The sequence below is a fragment of the Micropterus salmoides genome, unplaced genomic scaffold, assembly GCF_014851395.1.
Source record: "Micropterus salmoides isolate LMB-PRFRI ecotype aquatic unplaced genomic scaffold, ASM1485139v1 Ms_hic_scaffold_13, whole genome shotgun sequence".
NCBI lineage: Eukaryota > Metazoa > Chordata > Actinopteri > Centrarchiformes > Centrarchidae > Micropterus > Micropterus salmoides.
In genome coordinates this window covers 1,611,130-1,632,475 of record NW_024040374.1, presented here as the reverse complement: position 1 = coordinate 1,632,475, position 21,346 = coordinate 1,611,130, and the positions used below count along the sequence as shown (strand labels likewise).

Here is a 21,346-nt window from a genome sequence, read left to right as displayed (position 1 = left end):
ACCGCTTTAACTCCCACAAAAATATAGAGTTGCCACATCCATTTATCCATGCAGTGCGCACAACCATGTTGCAATGACCTCAAGCAAATGACCATGATAATTGGTGATTATGCGTACTGATTAGAGTTTGGTTTAGGTGGGTTTTGTTTAGGTGTCAGGTGTAAGATACTATCTTACACATGGCTGCTACAGTAATTTTTTGAAAAACACATTTGACATTTTCTCCAAGACCGTAGCTCATATTGCCACCAACATTTCAGTGAATCATCATTGGATCAAGCCCATTATAAGTTGTATAAAGCATGTCGATATCTCAATTACTTTTGAAGATATTGACTAATGAACTTTGAAAGGGGCGTGACTCTAAACATGAATGAACACAAACCAGCAACCGTAGGACCAATCATTGCAAAACTCACTGGGTATGTTCAGATACGTGCCCCAGATACACCTGGTCAGTTTGATGTAGATACGCCACGAGTGGACGCTACAAGTGCAAGAAAGATTCACTATAAATCACATATTCATTCTCCAATCATCACAAATCTCTCAGGAAATGTCCTCATAAGTAACTGAAACATGCCCTGATAGTTTCATTATAACTTGGGGCACCACCTGGGGGCGCTATAAATGCAAACAAACTGCAGGTGATATAACGCAAATCAGGCTATCAAATACAAATTGTTTCTCCAATCAACACAAAACTACATAAGCACCTCACAAATGCACTGCAAGTCTCGTTCAAATCGGCCACTAGGAGGCGCTATAAATGCATAATAACTGGATGTGGAATTATACAAATGAGGCTATTGATCAGAAAATGCCTGTCCAATCGTTACAAAATTTGCAGGATGTTGCAGGATGTGTTTCATAACAATGTTAAACCACATAGATGTTATTATTTTTGAAGTCGCTAGTGTGAAAAAAAGGCTTGAACCCGCGAATCGCCGCTTGCGGCTATGTTTTTTTGAGTGTTTGCTATTCTTGATCATTTATAAATAAAACTTTCTAAAAAGTTTACAGGCTACAGGATTTTGCTATATATATTAATCTACATTATATAAGTAGACAAAGACCCAAGGTATGTAGGAATGTTTGCATTTAAATCTGGAGTAGGCGACGTTGGAGAACTAACAAGAGACCGCTTGATTTTGAAAGTATCCAACAGAAAAAAATCCCGCCCGCTCCATTCAGGCCTCCCTGCAAAGGCCCTCCCCCAAAACATATTTTCATGCAATGAGTGCACACTCAGGTAGGTAGACAGGCAGGCAGGTAGGCCATGCTTATTACATTCCTCCAACAGCCACAGATAAGTTTTTTTTTTTAGTTTTGTGTCAGAGCATTTGAGTTATTGATCACTGTTGGGATGTAAAGAGAATTTCAACCAATATACCAAACAATGCTTCTGAAATAAATTGCCTGCACCAGCTTTAAAGGTGAAGTTGTTTGGTTTTTTTCGATAAAACAGTTGCTATGTTTTTGTATCTTTTCAGCTCAGAGTTTATGATGCATTTACTTTTTTTCTAAAAGAACTGAAACTGATAAGTGCCAAACCATTCCACACAAGCTTTTATCTTTTCGGACTGTTGTCCTTTGATCAAAGGCACATCCTGTTTTCAGTAAAGCCAGCATATTGCACACTTGGGGATGATTTGCTCAAATCTAAGACAGAGAATGGTGTGCAGGGAGATCATTTTCTTTAAGCCTTCCTCTGTGTCCCATAACATGCTCTAAACATGGGAGCGCAGTAACCTCCCATCCCTCTTTAAAGTCTCGCCACTGGTGTACCTTTTTCCCCCCTGAGAGTGCAGCTGGCGCAGCAGGAGAGCAGCGTCTTCTTGTCTTTGTGTAAATATCAGGGCTGGTCCCTCTGGACTGCTGTATATGAGGATGATGGAGGGGGTTGTGTGTTGAGTATGGGGGTGGGGATGGAGGGGTGGGGGGTAAAGGAGAAAGAGAGTGGAAATGATAACCATTAACAAGGGACTAGCCGGGGTCATCCCTGATTTTATTAGACAACAGCAAATGGAATCAAGGTGGCAGGGGTCGCTTTCTTTGTTCAGGAAACTTATATGGATCCTATGGAAAGCTGAGGCCACACCCCCTCTCATAGCTAGCTTCTCGTCCAGTAGCTTCTCTAAACTCTTTCATCTGTCTCTCTTTAAAGTCACGTTCCTTGAGATTTTTGCCCATTTTCCAAGAAAAATGTGTATCTAATAGTAGATGTTAAAATTTGAACACATCAAGACAAAAAACATGATAGATTTGTTAGAATTTAGCAATATGTCTTACAAGTCTTAGCCATAAAACTTCAGTTCATACAGCCACTTGAGGCTGGATCTCAAAGCCCATAGATCCCCATGTTAAAATGGCCAACTCTACAGCAGAAACAAACATGTTTACAGCCTTGTAAGAAAAATTTTTTTTATTACCCTACAGCTAATTCTTCATGACAAGTGTACTGGGAGGGGAACTTTCATATTACTCACCTGTCTAAATGATATTAAATTATACATAATTAAGGACGTGGCCACTTTGAGTGACAGGTGGTTCGCCGCTAGGTGGTTCAGCAACCAGGCTTCTTTCGCCTGCGCTCCATCTCTTTGCCCAGTTTTCGATTAGCCAGAGTCAGGTAAGGGACTGACGACGGCCAGAGCCGCCAGAGGTCACCCACGTTGAGCTTAACAACAGCTTTTTAGAAACCTGCAGGTGACACTACATCCGTGTTTTATATAGTCTACGATGTATTGCTTTATTACTGCATTTTTAAATTGTTTGTGTGTGTGTGTTGTATGGATGAAGACATCCTCTTGGGAAATAAAAGAACAACACTGATGCTTTAAGGGGCTCAGATTACATAATTTGCCAGAACAATAAGTGTTGAGCTCATTTAGCTGAACAGCACTAGGCACCCGCACACACACACACACACACACACTAAAGATAAGATATTAAATTCTTCATAGTACAATTAAATTTAGAAAAGGTATCCAATAAATCCGTTAAGTAAAAACCAAACCTTTTATCAAGACAAAAACTAAACTGAAATGAAATGAAACTAACATTATTAGAACTTTATTTTAGTTGTATGGCACTGCACAAACGTATGTTTATTAAGATGTGCAGAAAGTAAAAGAAACACATCAATCTATGAATGAGGCATAAAATGATTAATCTTTTCTTTTCTGTGCTTTTCATGCTATATGTCATCTTGGGCTCTGTGAAATTGTGATGGACATTTTGTAGACCAATCGATTAGCATGCTAGCTTTTATTAATTAGCACTAAACACAGAGTATAGTTGGGGCTGATGGGAATGTCATTAGTTTGCATGCATTTGGTCATAAACAGGACAAATGATCATGTTGACGTGATGATTGCGCTAGATGAAAAGTCAGGGGATCAAAGTTATTACAGTTCACCCTTTGGGGACGACTCTGTCCAAAATGTCATGGCAATCTAACCGATAGTTTTTCACTTATTTCAGTCTGGACATAAGTTGTTGGCTGACCAGCAGACACACCAACGTTGCCATCCATAGTGCTGCTTGCAATATTAAAAAATGGAGTGAATAATCAGTAAATCCGTATGCTATATTATATCAACCTTTAGGAGTGGCCTCTCTCAACACACACGCATCAAGCCAGATATTAAAACTCCTCCACCTGTCTCTTCTCCCAGCTGACTGCTCTACAGGAGGATTCACAGCTTTCTTGGCTTTGCCTCCAGGCTGCTGTATTCACAAATGCACATACACAAAGTTCAGTGTGTTGACCCACAAATCCTTTGTTGTTTTCGTGATGCAGCAGGCCCACTACCCTACCCCCTCTGTCGAAGACGAGGACCCTGAAGGGCTGTTCGTTTTCTGTCGTTGTCTTGTGAAGAGAACCAGGTTTTACTGCATGGTGTTGGTGTGTGTATATCCCCCCCGGATTCAGTACAGCTGGATACGATGAGGTTTTGACTCACTGTGGAAACCTCAGTGGGGATAAAAAAGGCCACTAAAGTGGTGAGGGAAAGAATCAGGAGGAGAGAGATGAAAAGAGGATGTTAGAAGAAAGACAGCATCTGTTAGGCAGGTGGCTCCTGGTTTGTCTCCTGAGAGAGAGTCTGCGATCCTGCCTGTGGGTGTGTGTGTGTGTGGGGCATGGATAATGAGTATCAACCTTCATGCTGCTCTGTATTTTGCTAGATATTCCCATGTAAATAGAACTAAATGGACTTTACAGATGCAGTGCATACATCATATGACCCCGCCTCCACACATACACGGGATGTTACATGTACTAGAGATAGATGACTCTCACAGGAGATTCACATGTTTAATGACCATCTGAATAATAAGCTGTAGATAGTATGATATTCTTGCCTAAATATACTTCATTTTGCTGAGAGCCAAAGGGTAACTGGAACATCTGGGTTCTGGAAGAAAGGAAGACAACCTCATTCAACAAATATTAATTAACCTCACTGTATGCTGTGTTTCTGTCCATACTGTATGTCTTGATAAAAATGTTTAATGCGCTCTTTGTTTTACCTGTAAGCCTGACACCATCGATGATTAAATGTCACAAGATTGAGAGATGAGGCCAATGTGGATAAGGGAACTGCAGTAATAGTTCAGACATTTCCATATTTCCCCAAAGATGCCCATAATCTTCTACACTTTCCAAAAAAAATGTCTGCACTTTTGCAAAATGGCCTTCCTAGTAGGTTTACTGTCATCAACTGCCATTAATCTCCAAAACCATTGTCTCCTTTTTAAAATATCCTCGCTTAAAAAAATGTATCCTTTTCCCAAAAAAAATTACTGAACTTCCAAAATATCCATTCTGTCTTAAAATGTCCCCAGTTTTTCTAAAACTTTGGAAATATTTTTCTCAATTGGAATTGGAATAAAACGTATATTTACTTGACAGAAATATCTTCACTTCCCAAGATGACCCGAGAGTGTGTTTACTTTTCTAAATGTCATCGCTGTCCAAAACAGCCCACCCATTCTAAAACATCCTCACTTCACTCAGAAAATGATCCCAGTTTTATGTTCTGACTCCAAAAAAAATGTCGTCACAGTGTCCAATATTGTCCCTCTTATTAAATAATGTCCCTACACTCAAGATCTCTAACACACACCCCCACACACACGCTGCCTTTACTCATCTGAGTGCTGGTGAAATCATCAGTATGTTACAGAGCAGAGTCATTAACGTGGATAGATTGCGTGAATAAACAATTTGATTGTGATTGTGAGACGTGAGGAGATCCCAGGGTGTTTGTGTGTGTTGATTTAGTTTTGTATGGTTGACCTATCAAGAGGATGTACCAGATGGTACCGCTGTGTGTGTGTGTGTGTGTGTGTGTTTGTCAGTGTTAATACATAACAGCAACTCTGTCCCATCACAGAAACACAACCCGCCTATTTGCATGCTCACTGAGTGTAAAATTGCAAAACTCCCCCTGAATCAAGTCTTAACCAAACACGTGTAATGATTTCACATTATAATCTGATTGTTGTTAGGGGTTTTTTGTTTTTCATCTTCTGTGGAGTTTAGTTTTGGGATCTGGGGCTTCAGGGAAGAGTGTGTGTATGTTAATATATATTTTTTTTCATTATGGAAGAGAATTAAACCCAGAGATGTGGAGATTGAAAAACACTGAATAGGTGACAGATGGAGGTTTTGTGTGCATGTGTGTGTCTTTGTTCATAATATTTGTGTGCTTGTGTTTCATGTGAAGACATTTGGGATTATGCAAGTACCTGTAGGAGGAATGACATGTGTGTGTGATGTAAACCCCCCCCCCAGAAGTCTTCCCCTCCATCGTTCCCATTGTCCTTATTGTGTTGGGAACTATTTGAATTTGTTATCCGATGCTTGACGGAAAGCTTCATTTCAATCCAACAGCTGGAACAAAGAAACTGGTTCAGACCAGCAGACTTGAATGTAGGTGTAATCCAACATATCGCCTCTAGGGGGCATTGCAGGACATTCTTCTGCTGTGCACAAAGGCTAAGAAGCTCAGAGACATACAGTAAAGGCCTCTAGGATGCAGAGAGAGAACAAAGAAAAGCAGAGACTATTTTCCTTTATCTGCGTTCACAGCACATTACATCTCTGTGCCACTGGAGAGTTGAGACAAACTTAAAAGTTTAATGCTAAGTTTGCAAGGATTGTCGGACAAAAGGTCAACCTTGTCCATTCAATTTAATTTCATGTTTGTTTGGTAGGAGCACATGCAGTATAGAATTGCATAACAATTGTCCAATGCAGTGTATCACAGCAATTATATCTACTGCTCATTCCCAATGCCCATCTCTAGAAGGGCCTTTTTATGCATGTATGGGAAGGACTCACTACAAAAGACATTCAAAGACGTTCACCTTTGTAGTTGGTAATAAGTGTGAACATCATGGCTGAAAATAATTCCTCTTTTCACGGAGAAGTTTTTACATGCTCTTTGAGCTAAAAGACAGAAATCTGTAGGAACGAAGGAGAGGAGAAGAATGAGGAGATATAGATGTGATCAACCCCAGAGCAGAGTTTACCTTGAAAATGAAAAGAAAATAAATAATATATTAAAGAAACATAACAAAAGATTCTTGAAGATGGTCCTTTATTTATAATACGTACATATAAATGTGTTTAAAGCTTGGGTAGGCAATTTATTTTAGAATTTATTTCAGCATTCAGTAAATCAGAATCCGGTATCTGTGGCTGTCAAAGGACTGTAATAAACACAGCCAATCATTTCTTTCGGTCTACCTTTGGGAGGTACCTGTGTGCAAAATAAAGCCATACTGTTGCTGGGTTTTTCGTGTTCTAGTGTTTATTTTTAGCGTTTACGTTAGCGTTTTGTACTATGATTTTGTATCGTTTTATGTAGCTATAGCTAGACTAGCATTAGCTTTTTTTTAAAGTCTTCGCTACTGTTAGCGGTGGCTTTCGCTAACATTACTGTTAGCGCTAGCTATGTTACTTTTAAAGGTATTAACAGCCCCCGAAGCCCCTTATCCTAACCCTAACCATCACAGGGGTCTGTGCCTAAACCGTGGTTGTATGCATGTTGCACTCCCTGTGTTGCAATGTGGAACAGAAAACGTTGGTTTTGGAAAAAAGACTGTAACTGTGGGGACAGAAATTGAGGTGCCCATGGGTAGAGACTTGGTTTTAGTGTTCAGTTGTGTTTTCTAAAATATCCTGGTATAGCATTTAGATTTCCCTTCATTGGAACGAAGGAGCCCAAACCTGAAAAAACAGCCCGAGAACAAGGTCAAAGAGCGCATCCAGGGACTAAACCTTCCGGGAAATAAACTTGGGAATGTTTGAATTAAGTTTTAACAGTTTACAATCCATTAGTTTTGACCTTTTCATTCGGAGAGGAAGAGCAGGTTCAGCCTTCCCTATACTTATCATACCATCATGTCACAGTATGGTGCAGCTAAAGGTGCAGTCACACCTTTTTTGAATATACCCTGTCTCTCATTCACTTTAGTTGAAGCCTGCGTGACTAATGATTGATTATTCAGGCCTTCTTATTTCAGTCAGGCTACGTCTCGTCCCTCCTCATGTTTCCTGGATATAAAAGGCCTTAGCATGCTTTGTGTTATTTGCATTCTATTATTGATGGATGACTAAATCCCACCATAACAGGGGAGTCATCATTTACATTAAAATTGTAATTGGACCTACTCGGTGTTATATGTGTATGTTATTATTACGGCTGACATGGTAGTTGCCTGTCTCTGCAAAAACGAGTGTGTGTGTCTGATAGCATTATTAAGCCAACAAATCAACCTCAGTATTGCTGTAAAATGCATAAGATGATAACACAGAATATGATGAATTATATGCATCAATGCACACTCTTTGAAATGTACACAAATGTACTGTATGCATTTGTGCGCCTATTTAGGCCTCATATTATTACATTACATTCACTCATTTAGCTGACGCTTTTATCCAAAGTGAATTACAATTGCTAATTATATCAAAGGTCGCACACTTCTGGAGCAACTAGGGGTTAAGTGTCTTGCTCAGGGACACAGGTGGATGTGTCACAGTGGGGAATTGAACCCGTGTCTCTCACACCATAGACATGCGTCTCACTTTTAGGTTCTGTTACGTATGCTAGGCTGCTTCCTTTTTAGAGACTTTCTCCTTTTCCTACATTTCAGAGCAAAATATCCAACTTTTTACCTCACTGTTAAACAGCAAATAAAGGTGTTACAAGCTGTTATGCAACCATATTTATTAAAAATGAAAGTGATCAATGCATCCAACAATCGGCCCAGACTGAAATATCTCAAAAATATGGCAATGCTGCAGACCTGCTAGCATGGCTGCAGACTTTTGTTTCATTATCTTCTAAGAGACCTTGGGCTGGTTAGCATCAGTTTATGATGAATGCTTGATATATTAATAATAAATTACTATTTTCATTAGGATATTTTAATTTGTCAACTGTTCATGACGTGTGGAAATCAAAATCAGCAAATTTAATGAAAATCCAGTCTACAGTTGAATTATCTTGCTGTAGTGGGTCAAACAGACCAACTGACCACATAAAAAAAAACATACATACCTAAAGGCAAATTTAAGAAGAAGGGCTGTTATTCTAAAATGTTAAGTTCATTATGCAAAACTAAGCCCAAAGGTTCCACCATCAAAGACAACCAGTTAGAAAAAGTTCAAACTAATGAAGCATCAATTTGAATAATGCAGCAAGATTTATTGTGAGATATTAGAAATCATCGTAGGCTCCTGTAAACCCTTTGTGATGTTCGTGCATGTGCCAAGTGCCCGCCAGAACTTGTAAAACCCTCCTGCCTTTCAGTGAAATTATTAATAATAGAACACACTCCTTGGGCGAGTTTTTAATTGGCTGTGAAGCAACTCTGCAAATTTACATGCAAATTACTACTTTGGTGGGTGAAAAAATCCGTTCAATGGGTTGAGAAATGTCACCTGTTAGGATGCAACCGGGATTTCTCCCAACGCAACTCAAGTCGAATGTTACGTTTATTCTCCACTTCCTTGCCTGATTGCCTGGAGCGAGCGTTGGGAACACTGTGTTTGCAGTGACAGCAGCTAACAAGGGTTGCTACCCGCCGCTGCTCCTTGCATTTGCTGCCTGTACATAGGGGAGCACCTGGGGTCATGGATGAATATTTAAAACCACTTCCATATCAAATTAGATGTGACCTTGGAGTACACAGGCTTGTGCCCAATGAAGCCTAAAAAGAGCCTCATTTTCTTTCAGAGCCCCCCTGTGTCATTAAAATGCCTGGAAGGGATCCCCAGCGCACGAAGAAGAATTATAGAAACATCTCTGCCACCCCCAAACCCCTAAAACCCCCTTCTCTCTTTCTGTTCCCCACTCTCTCTCAAACTGTACCGAGACATAAATCAATGCGTGAAGAATTTGAAAAGAAGAGGACGGAGGGGGAAGATAAAGAGCTGGAGATAAAGTTTTGAAATAATGGTGGAGGCCAGGTTGTGTCTAAATGTGGGGAATGGTGGAAAATAAGTATGTATGTATTCAACTACTGTACTTGATGCATGTGTTCAGATTTTTTTGCTGTATATATTTAAACATTTATTGATTAATTCCTCCTCTCCATTTCTTTATATCACACTGTAAAATATGAGTCTCAAAACCTGCAGTCCAAAGTTCATCCAAGGCTTCAGCAGTCTGAGTTGGACAGGAAAGAACAAATAGGCTGAAGAATGATGATGCAGAAAACTTTCAAATCCTTTTTTTTGCATGGAACATGGGAATTGTCTCCCTCACTGCTTACAGTTTGGAAACATTAGGAAAGGATAGCAGTGGGGAGAAGAGGAATGATTACTGTGACTGATAACTATTTTAACATATGTATGACATGTGAGTAATGTTTTAAGATCGATAATCTACCCGTTAAGTACGATTTTGAGTAGGATTTTGAATAAGGCTGACACTTTGTAGATTTGTTTATTGTCTAAATATAAATTCTTTGTTTTTAAGAATACTCATTGTTACTGATGCCTTTTCATCAATACACCTAAAACTATATACTACATAATTCATCTTCAGAACTCATTAAAATAGAGGAGAAACATAGATTTTCTTCAGTTATTAAAGCTGCTGTGGGCGCTGCCAACACATCGACCATGAAGATAATTCAGTTTAACTACATGTGGATCTTCTCTTCTGTCTTTTGGCCTTAATTTCAGCTTTCGTGGTTGCTGCTTCTCTGCTGCAGAATAACATAAATCATTAAAGAAACATAGGGCAATATAAAAATGCATTTAAACACAAAAAAATTGTTAAATAGAAAATGAAAACAACATAAAACAGGAAAGTAAAAGTTGCAGTGCACTGTAAGATATCAATCAAAGTTTTGATTTAAAAGAACTGAGAGTTTCAGCGGATCTGAAGTTTGTTCTACATATACGGAGCATAGAAACCGAACGCTGCTTCTCTCTTCTGTTTAATTTGGTAGTGAAACTCTGTAAATCCTTCTGGTGAAACACACACCAATTGTATCGCATAGCTTCATTTGATATGCACCCATTGACATTCGAAGCACATGCAGGATTAACCATACAGATAGAACAAGTAGTCACGGTACAGTAGTCAGGTCCTGCCAATCTCTAGAAAGATAGCTAATTTTCTGAAGAGATGATGCACTGCTAGAGATATTTACATACGTATTTACATACTTATACACAGTATTGCATATTTCCTTGCATGTACTGGGCAGCGTCACACCACAACACAACTGCTCACATTATTGTGTCATAGTTCTATTATTCTATTAACTTGAAAGGCCACTAGCTAGTCTGAAGGACCCTGCAGAAGGGACCTGTGGAGGTCTATTTCTTGCACTGGAAAGGTTAAGAGGCTACTGGTTAATTTGTGGCAGCTCACGTGAACCGAAGTGCGATGGCTCTGCAGGAGGACCAGAGAATGCTGGACGCATGGGACCACTGGGGCCGGCAAATGTGTGGAAGGCAGCTGTGTGTGTTTGTGTGTGTGATTAAGAGTGTGGGGAGTGTAAGGATGAAGGCAGAGCAGAGACTCGGTTTCCTTCCATTTGTCTGCTTAACGGCCTCGCCTCGGGCCACGGCTACAGAATGGATTGTACATTCTGACAGAGTCCATTCCCCACTGTATTTATCTTACTGTGTGTGTTCATTTGGGTTGGGTAGGCTGCCCCATACATATATATATACACGTGTGTGTTTTTTTAATGCAGCGATGCCCTGTGGCGAGATTGTATTTCAACACTACATCTTCAGCTATCAAACATGAGAGCGTGTGTGTCTATGCGTTAACCTATTATGTTGGTACATAACAATCTTGATGTTTCTCTTTTTGCTTTTAGCGCCAATGTCTTTTACTCTTTGTTCAACTGTGCATTTATTACAGGATTCGATTACCCAATGGCAATGAACCCACAATGTGCAACCAAATTGTGTATGTGTGTGTGAAGGAGGGAGGTATTTGGATTTAAACATTAGACCTCGAAATGATCCGCATCCTGATTTAGATTTTACAATAATTGCTTTTTGTGTGACATGTAAATGGAAGGGATAATGCCATATGGGCTCTACTTATTAATCCTTTGCAGAGGAAGAATGTGGTGGTGGTGGCGGTGTTGTTTATATTTACCTGTCTGGATCTGAGGACTATTTCACAAAAGCAGAGTTGCTGAACTGTAGAATACGAATGCCACATACATCACACCCAGTGAGTAACAGTGAATAATGGAAGTCCAAAATCCTATCAATGCCAATTGTTCCTTTGTAATGGAGTTGCAAATAGCGGCTTTGCTCAGTGACTTTCCTTAACTGAATGGCAGTATGTAGGCTACATGTGGTATTTTAATGCAGGCATGGGATAACTGTAAAAAGACAAACAGTTACAGTGGTTTCTGATGGGAGTGACTGCTGACTGAACACATAAGGCACCAGGATTTACTAAGCCTGGCTGTTATCCTGGTCTGGAGCATGCTAGCTGCAGAGAATAAATCTCAATGGTAACGTACATGCCACTGCTTTAATGAATGAAGAGTCACATCAAATTCACACAAGGATTGAGGCCACTAAACCTGCACAAATAAGACCAATAGAAAATTCTCAAAGCACCCGCAAAGAATGAAATGTACCTCTAACTGCACTGCTAAGTAAATAGCATCTTGCTATTTGCACATATTGAAATGAGGTAATATGCATACATTTAGCGCAAAATTGACCCCCTTCAATGCAAATGCAAATAAACAGCGCTAACAACCACACGCAGTTTACTCCGTAGTTGTCAGTCACTCTCTCTCCATAATGAGTCATAGAAAAACACGAAACATCCCGCAGACCATAATTACATCAAATCAAACATTTTAGGACATTTGTTGACTTAAATGTTGCTTAACCATGTGGTGTAAAATGCTTCTTCAGCACACCTTAATGGCAAATTTTAATGGCACCACTACAGAAAATTGCAGATGAACATTTATCTGACACAAAACATGGGAAAGTTACACTGCAAAACTTTATGGGCGTGTTTGTGCTGTAGTTTGCTGCGATATCTTTTATTAATCGGAATTTGAGACAGGGCAGATAGCGGTTTCAAGTGATGTTTAATTCATGGTACTACATATTCTAAAAACATTGGATAGCTCCAAGATCATCAGTAATGCAAGCATCAGGAATTCGGGGGGAGGGCAACCCACTTTGGTGGCACACCACATGCGTCAGAATGTGATGGGATCTGCCTGACCACATCTGGAGTTGTTCTGGCATGCATTGTGTTCGGATCTTAGGTACATATAAACACAATCCAAAGCCTTAAACATGCTGGCATCCAAGTAACACATGACATTATAGCCTACAGATATTTGTTTTTAGCCAACATGAAATAAACCAAGCAAGAAGGCTGAAAGATGGACTCCTCTATTGGCTGATTATTTGTCTGTTCTTTGCCATGAAGGCCCAAAAGATCAATTATTAATCGAGGAACTTGTTGGGTGTTAAAGCCCTTATATATTTTGGAAAGGGGAAATGGGAAAAGACTGTATATATACAGTGTAAAGATGCTATGCTCCTGAGCAGGGATCCCGATCAGTAGCTTGGATGAATAATACAGGTGACGGGGAACAAAGGGCTGTGATAAAACAATACTCTCCCCCTGTGTTCCTCCTAAATGCGGCTTCACCTCGTGGTCAAATGCGGCTCTCAGCATCCATCAGCTGATATTGCTCTGAGCAGCAGATATGCAGAAGAAGACACAATAACGGCCGAGCAGGGGACTATTTGCTCAACAATTTCATCAATCATACTTGGTTGGCTTCTGACTGACAGCCGACACGCAGAACGCCGCTGTCCTCTGGGTCTCGCTTCTTGCATGTGTGTGTTCTTGTGTGCAGGTGAAAACTCTCTCAGCGAAATGAAAACTACTGCACATCAACAACGGCTCATTAGCGTTGACTCCCCGACAGGAAAACATTCTGATCATGCAGATTCTCGCCCCAGGTACAAGACAGACAACACTGTGATACTGACTGTAAGACACTTAACGCTCCACTGTCTGTTTTCAACATGCGAGTCATGGAGTCATTGTGGGGGGCTGCTTCAGGAACAAGAGGTAATAGGAAAGAGAGGCAGGGAGAAATAGAAGAGAAATGAAAGTCTGAAAAAAAGGAATTTGCTGTGTTAAGGTGAAAATGATTGAGCCTTGACCTTGCCTATTGGGGTGTGGGTGGGGGGCGTGACCTTGTTTTAATTTAGAAAGTGATGGGTGGAGGTGGGGGGCGTGACCTTGTTTTAATTTAGGAAGTGATGAGTGTGTGTGTGTGTGTGTGTGTGTGTTTGACTGAAGCAGCCGAGCGCCCTCGGCTGCGTTACCACCTGTGGCCACTATTCTAACAAATCTCACACTAGAACAGACCCATTCAAAGAGTGAAAATGTCACTTCTCTTCTTACTTCTAGTAAACCAGAAGACGACTCGGAGACTGTATATTACTATTATTATTAGTCCCTCTTCTTCTTCTTTGTACGTATTCAATGTAGTGGCGGGCGTCTACACTACCGGAATCACACAAGCAGAAGAAGAACGGCGTGATGAGGAAACGCGCTCTGTAGCGCTTTTTGTTCGCTGACATGACGACAAAATACAGCGACCTCCACAGCAGGGGGTGCCTGCGGTTATGTAGATATAAATGTCTCACTCTAAGATAAAAAAAAACATAACTTTTCATTATGTCAGGTCTTTATACACCACTGAAAACATAGTTATGGATCTTATTTTGCATTTCTGTCAATAGATCCTCAGAAATATTACACACTGAACAGTTTAATCAGTGTTTTACATCAGTCAACATTAGACTGTAAGTAACTCTATCACATAATAGACACGGTGATATGGTGAGATACTTTACTGCCCTGCTGACCCACCATAATTACAAACTACCATAAAGCTACAGAAAATCAATAAAGCGTTCAACCATCCAGTCAATAATAATATAATATATAACACTCATTTACACTGAACTTCAGGTTGAGACAACAAACATTAAAACACAAAAACTGTCTCGCATACTGTCTTTTGTTATGCTATAAATCAAATCTCTCTGTTTGAGTTTTAAAGTTAGTATGGCCTCACAAATACAGGAGAACATGTTTTGTGTGTGTGCGTTTCTTTAGATGCAGGTGTGCGTGGACGTCCTGCTGTTAGGCTGGTGGACGTCTCTGTGGTGTCTGACCGATGGAGTCGGGAGTTTCAGATGGTGGTGGAGGGGGGGAGTTCTGTGTTTGCCTCGACAGCTAATCTCTCAGTTCCCGACCCAGGGGACTCAGGGGACCCCGTCACATCACATTACTCAAAGAGCACCCCACCCCCTCTCACCTCCATCCCTCCTTTCTTCTGTGTGTCCATACCTGCTGAATGTCTTTTTCATGAATGCTCGGATGAATCACTCCTCCTTCTTTTTTTTGTCTTTCGATGTCTTTACTCACTCAGAGCGTGTCCCCCTCAAATAGGAGCTTTTCATTGCAAGCCTATAAAATATACACAGGAAGACAACACCAGAACAAATATGCATTCAAACACAAAAGAAAGTAGAGACGGAGCAAGACCCTGTCAGGATAAACCGTGTTTATTATAAAAAGTCCATCTATCTGACCAGACTTCTTACCAGAGTGTGTGTTTGTCTGCTCTCTGTTTAGACACAGCTGACAAACAAAACCAGAAACATCAGTGATACTATTTCTAATAAATATAGGTATATTTTGATATTTCATTGTGGGGGGGTTTAAAAATCTAAAATATTGGCAAGCACGGGACACATACTTCATAGTTTATCAGAATCAGATCATTTATATAATATATTTATAGTATCTTTTATATTATTAATAATATTGCTGAATGGAAGGTGGACAGGGCTGAGCGGCTCTTCCACCTCCTGTATGTCCCCCGCGTTGCACTAAAAGAGCAAGATGAAAGAGGTATAACATTTTCTGTTGTTTTTGTGTTTCAATTGGACAAAGAAAGACTTTAGGCATGTAAATGGCCAATGTTGAAATAAACCCCTCTACATTAGTCTCTCTCCAGGATTGTAGAAATACTGAGGTCATGAAACATGATCAAAATCCGACTTCTTTGCCTCCACATGTATTTTGTCATGGATCTGTATTCACTCCCAGTAACAGCCTGGACCTTCCACCTTCACACCATCACTCACTCACTCCCCGTCTCCTCTTCCTCACTCCTACTTTTCCTCCTCTTCTGCTTCTCTGGCTGTAAATTATGGCCCAATTAACCTTTCTCTCTCTGTTCCTCTCACTTGAAGATAAGCAGTTAAAGGCAGTGTGTTTACTTTGATAGCTGCAAATATAGATTAACAGTAGGGAGCTGGTGGAATTGTTTCAACCAGGCCCACCTTGGCTTTAGTGAGGGTACTGCCTCAGATAAACGGTCGCCGCTGGAGCTGCCGAGCCGTGAACGATCCATCCATGCAGTATTGTGCAGTGTGTCTCCAGCTATAGTGCATTGTGCCAGATTAAGTTGCATGATCTCTTAAGGCACAATTGTGCTGAAGGTAGGGCTGTCGCAGTGAAGTAATTTCCCCCATGGTAATATGTTGGGGCTCAACAGCGTGGTATGCGGTATTATCGCATATTTCATCAATGAAGGAATTTGGTGCCATATGGCATAGTAAGACGAGTGTCTGTCGATCACTGCACAGCGAGCTGCAGCGTTATGGTTGGAGCAAGCTAGCTGCTGGGTGCTAGTCAAAAACATTGCCAAGCAAACTCATTTTCACACATAACGTTAGCTATATCGTTACCTTCAGGGCATGTCTATCAAGTCAATTTACCTTCTGTAGCAACGCACACACATCAACACAGAGCAACACACTCCGGTACGGAGCAGAATGGGCAGTTCACATCTAACCTCTGCGCTGTAGTAACGCTATAACTACATTTCCACAGAAAGCAACAAGAAAAACGGCATACTACGCTCATTAGTTAGTGAGCTTCAAATGAGGCTTGCTGTTCGGTTTCTCTCGACAGACCCTCAGGATTCCAACGTTAGTCCAATATCGCCGAGCCTGCTAGCCACATTAGCCGCGCAATATGCTAACCCCAAGTTAGCTAACCTGTAACCAGGGCTCGAGACTAACGGCGTCCTGCCGTCCTGGGAACGATAGAAAATGTGTTTGGGACGAAGAGAAATATTCTGTAGGACGCCTCTAGGAGGACGAAATGGATTGTGTAGACCTATGTGTTTATTTATTACGCTTAGCAAATGACAAATTGAACCGACCGAGCGCTGACTACAACGGAATCATCTCCACCCAGTTGATGAAACTCGGCATACGGCGTGATCGTAAAGTAACCTGCGCACGCTGAGATGCTGCCAGCAGACTTGCTGGTAGAGTTTTGCATTATAAACATTCAGTACAGTCTGAAGGTGAGCACAGCAGAGTATAGGTCAGGTAGACTTTAAAAATATTATGAATTCTCATTAAATAATGATGTTAGTCTCATAATATTACGATTTTCTTCTGGACATGCCAGAGAACACAGATATGTGAGATTCTGAATGTGCAGAAAGTTTTGAACATGAGCAGAAAAGCTGCTGAAACAAAGTCCAGGAGTTTATGAATTGAAATTAAATAATTAATCATTGAGGTAAAAAGGTGCCCCAGCAGATTTTCAGTTTTGTTTATAAATCTTTTTGTTTGAATTAAGCAAAATAAATATTATTTATTTTGTCAATTTATGATCATTGATTAAGTCACTAACAACTACAGAGGATAATAAAGTAAAGAAACAACATTTTGATTTTGGGACGCTGTTAACTTCAGGACAGTTCAAATTGTTTTTCAGGACGGTTCCGAGACGGAGGTCAAAAAAGTTAGTCTGGAGCCCTGCTGTAACATAAACAGTAAAACAACACAAAACACAGCAACACTTACAGCTTCCAAGTTTGCAGTCAGGTCACGTACAGTCCATGGCAACCTGTCCTTGAACCGTTAAAGAGTTTGTTACGGTTGTGGAACTTTTGAGGCTCTAATTTATTAATTTAACACGCCCTGAAGTGTAAAGTATGAACATTGCGGTTGTTGCTGTGCTTGCCATCCTCTGCGATAGGCTTGACCAATAGCGTGGTATCTCAATTTTGCAGTTATCGCGACAGCCCTAGCTGAAAGCAAACTTAATTTAAAACAACAAATTGTTTCTGTTCTTGTATGTGTTAAACAGTTAAACAAACAAGACTGAATGTGTGAAAATAGTCAGGAGGTAATTAGGAGATTAAGGGCAAATACTACATTTCTGTCTGTGTGTGTGTGTGTGTGTGTGTGTGTGTGTGTGTGTTTGGGAGGTGAGGGGGATGTTCCTCCAGGGCAGATAGCTGTTGGATTCTTAATTACCCTCCTCGGTTATTAGAGAGTTGATTGGTGTGATCCTGACCTCATCACACATACGCACACACAAACACATACACACAGGAATCTAGTATTTGCCAGAGGAAATTATATTGATAACTGTTATAGTAATGGTGTCAGAGTTAGTGTCAATTTGATCACCTCAAGGCTCCATGTTTCTAATACAGGGCTGGCTGTGTGTGTGTGTGTGTGTGTGTTGGTCCAATCACTGGGGTTTCTAAGTTTGTACGTGACTGGAGGTCGATCTGTTATTGACGTGTTCTTTGGCAGCGTGTGTGCACGTGTCTGTACATGGTGTGTGGTGGAGGGCTGGGACCGCTTCATTGGGATTTTAGCATTATTCACATGGACTCAAGTGTGGGTGTGTGATAGCTGTACTTTATTTAGTTTTTACACGTTTTAGATAAGTTGTCAGTCTTTAGTATGTTCATGCTTTTGCAGACAGCTCCGGCCAAACAAAGCGCAAGGTCAACTTACCACAGTGCAATGTAACAATGTCTGGCAAGTTACTGTAGCTACTGTTACATTACAGTGTACTTCCACTGTTTACCTTGTGATTGCAGAGACGGGGGATAAAAGTATTGGTTGCTGTTATAATTCATTGGTCATTTGGTCAGTTCAGTATCTTTTATATAGTCTGTTGTGTTTTGGGTTTCAGTCTGTGTCCAGTCTGCTAGTCTTAATTGTGAGTTCTGCCTGATTTGCTGTCCATTTGGTTATTATCGTTCTGTGTTTATCTGTTTTGTTCAGTTGTCTTAGTCTGTTGTTGAGTTTGTCTGTGTTGTTCTGTTCTCTTGTCCACTGTATCCACTCTGTGTTATTAGTTCGGTTTGTTTTGTTGCTACACCTTTAGACTCCCTGTTGCTGTTCTGTTTAGTTTAGACTTAGTGTATAGTTTGCTTGCTGCCTTAGTGTGCTTCCTCTACCTGATGTTAGTCTTTATCTGGTTATGATCTGTCATCTGGTGTTTTGATATTATCCTTATTTCTGATCTGCTCCATGTTTAGTGTTGTCCTGTTCCTGGTTGGTCCAGCCTCTGTTCCCTACCTCGTTCTGTTTTACAGTTGGTCCATGTTTTCTGTTTGGGGTTTTGTTCCTTGCCTTGTGTTCTGTTTAGCCTTGTTTAGTCCATTGTTCGTTTGCAGGTTCTGCTTTGCTCTCTTTATACCTGTCGTATATCTTAGGTTTAGCCCTGCGTTTTAGTTCTGTGTCTTAATTAATGTCTTTGTATTTATTCCTAGTTCTGTTTTAGCATTATTTTGGCTTTGGCTCTGTGTTCTGTTTGATCCCAGCCTCTGTCTGTTTGCCCTGTTGGTCGTAGTTTAGTTGTGATCTGTCTGTTTGTGTCTGGATTAGTTTGTTTATATTTATATGATTCTGATCTGTCATGTCTTATTTTGATATGGTCTGTGTTTAGTGTTCAGTAACCTGTGTTCTGACTGTTACTCCAGAAGCCCTCTGGCTGCCTGTCTCTCTGTTTTCCCTGCTGTCTCTCTGCCTGCCTGTCTCGTCAGTCCTGATCCCTCTCACCTGTGTTGCTCCCGCCTGATTGTTGGTCCCCAGTGTTAAAGTTTTGCTTGTTTCTGTTCAGTCTCTGTCCGGTCATTGTTGTGTCATGTGTGGAGCGTCCTGCCTGTTTCTCTGCTGTCTTGGTCCGTTGGATTATGGATTAATCCTACTATCTATAAGCCTTTGTTATTTTTCTCTTCTGTCTAGATTAAATTCCCTGAACTGCATCTCTGCTCTCAGTGTCTTGCATTTGGGCTCTCACCTGCTTTGCGCTCACCCAAACCTTGACAATAATAGCTACAACTTTGATTGATATCATTAAAATTATGCCAAATTGGCTATCTGCAGTTCCTGTTTGCAATATACCCATGTACAGAAAGCGAATACTGGATTACTTTAATACAGAAGAAAAGTGAAAAAAGTCAAGTTTGGGAGTTACATCATTTCTAAGCAGATTAGAGCTTCAACTCTTGTGCTGGTGATGGTACATAGATAAGATGCTTACCTCTGGTGTGGGAGACCTGGGTTCGATTCCCACTGTGAGACATTTACCATTGTGTCTGTGTTTCTAATTTTTTTTTTAAATAAATAATGTAACGAACACAGATCTGAAACTGCAGGCCAAAGTGAATCCGAATTTGTTTTTGTTTGTTTTTTTTTCCCATATGTGACTCAGATCTGATCTTTTAATGACAGTGTGAACAGGCCAAGTCACATGGAATCTGATCTTTTCCAGTTTGGATTTGGGCCACTTCCAAATGTGGTACAAATCCGATACAGATAAAAAAAATTTAAATGCGACCTCAGCGTGGACACTCAGGTTGGAATTGGTGCAACTTTGACGTCAAGCTAAAGCAGCTGCTGTCATAGTCCTTATGTAGACGGAGCCGCGGTGAACAAAAAAGCTCCACAAAAAGACATTATAAACGTGGCTCTCTTTCTCCTCTACCTCCCTATCATCTGCTCACAAATGTTTTTACACCTGAAATCCACCGGACCACAAGCTCTCTTCTGACGTGCATGCTACTTGTGTCTGTGTCGACATAGTGGAGAGAGAGAGAGAGAGAGAGGGAGTGAGTTGTGGGGCAGTTGCGTTGTACAGCGCCAGAAACCATAATGAAAAGAACAGAAAGTTGTGAGCATGTGTCGTAATTCGGGGAGAAATGTGACCTGTGAAGACAAACTGAAGTCTTATATGGGCCACATTTAAGCAATAATGTGAACTGTCAAACCAAAAAATCGGATCTGGGAAAAAAAATCTGAATTGAGCATTAAGGCCTGCAGTCTGAACGAAGCCTATGTGATGCAACATTTGTCCTGCCCTGCTCCCTCAAAGTGATAGTATTTTAATGGAATCCACTGACTACATTACACTTATTCAGGAGCCTCAGAGGGTCAGACCAGCAGGGTTATTACTTCAGAGAAAAGGGCTGATATCAATCTGAACACTAACATTCAGTATTAATGTAAACGTCGTTGATGAATAAAACAGATGTACTCTGCTGCAGGAGTAGAAGTGAACATGCATTGTAACGGCTGGGCACAATATATGACTGTAATGTGTAATTTACATATGTAGAATTACCAATTGACTTTTGCAACCCATTTCATTATGACAGATATTTGCGGCTGCTGCATATTTCTGCGTTCTGACATATCAGCTTATACCATGAAGAATTGAACAATCTCAAAGATTTGCAGTCGTCCGGGGAAAAGGTCAGTTGTAAATTACTCTCATTACTTTCAGAGGATTGTTGTCCTGCATGGTTATTTGAGGGAGTTGATGTATAGAATCGGTGGATTTGTATAATCCATGACAGCAGCAGAGGTACGACAGCTATTCTGCAAGTTTAACACAAATCAAAATCAAATCTGATTCCATTACAGTGAGCTTTCATTCAATCCAACAAT

The 21,346-nt window shown here is 40.5% G+C and overlaps 1 protein-coding gene across 2 annotated transcripts in view; it reads left to right on the top strand.

Annotated features, from left to right (window-relative positions):
• pomgnt1 (protein O-linked mannose N-acetylglucosaminyltransferase 1 (beta 1,2-)) overlaps positions 1 to 21,346 on the top strand; it is a 117,182-nt gene that overhangs the window by 59,950 nt on the left and 35,886 nt on the right. The window contains exon 22 of one of the 2 annotated variants that reach the window (XM_038715017.1): positions 21,055 to 21,103. The exons of the other annotated variant lie outside the window; for it this stretch is intronic. Coding sequence (XP_038570945.1) covers positions 21,055 to 21,088 — 34 coding nt within the window. The 3' untranslated portion in view covers positions 21,089 to 21,103. Of the gene's footprint in view, positions 1 to 21,054; positions 21,104 to 21,346 lie in introns of those variants that run through there. 2 annotated transcript variants of the gene reach the window in all.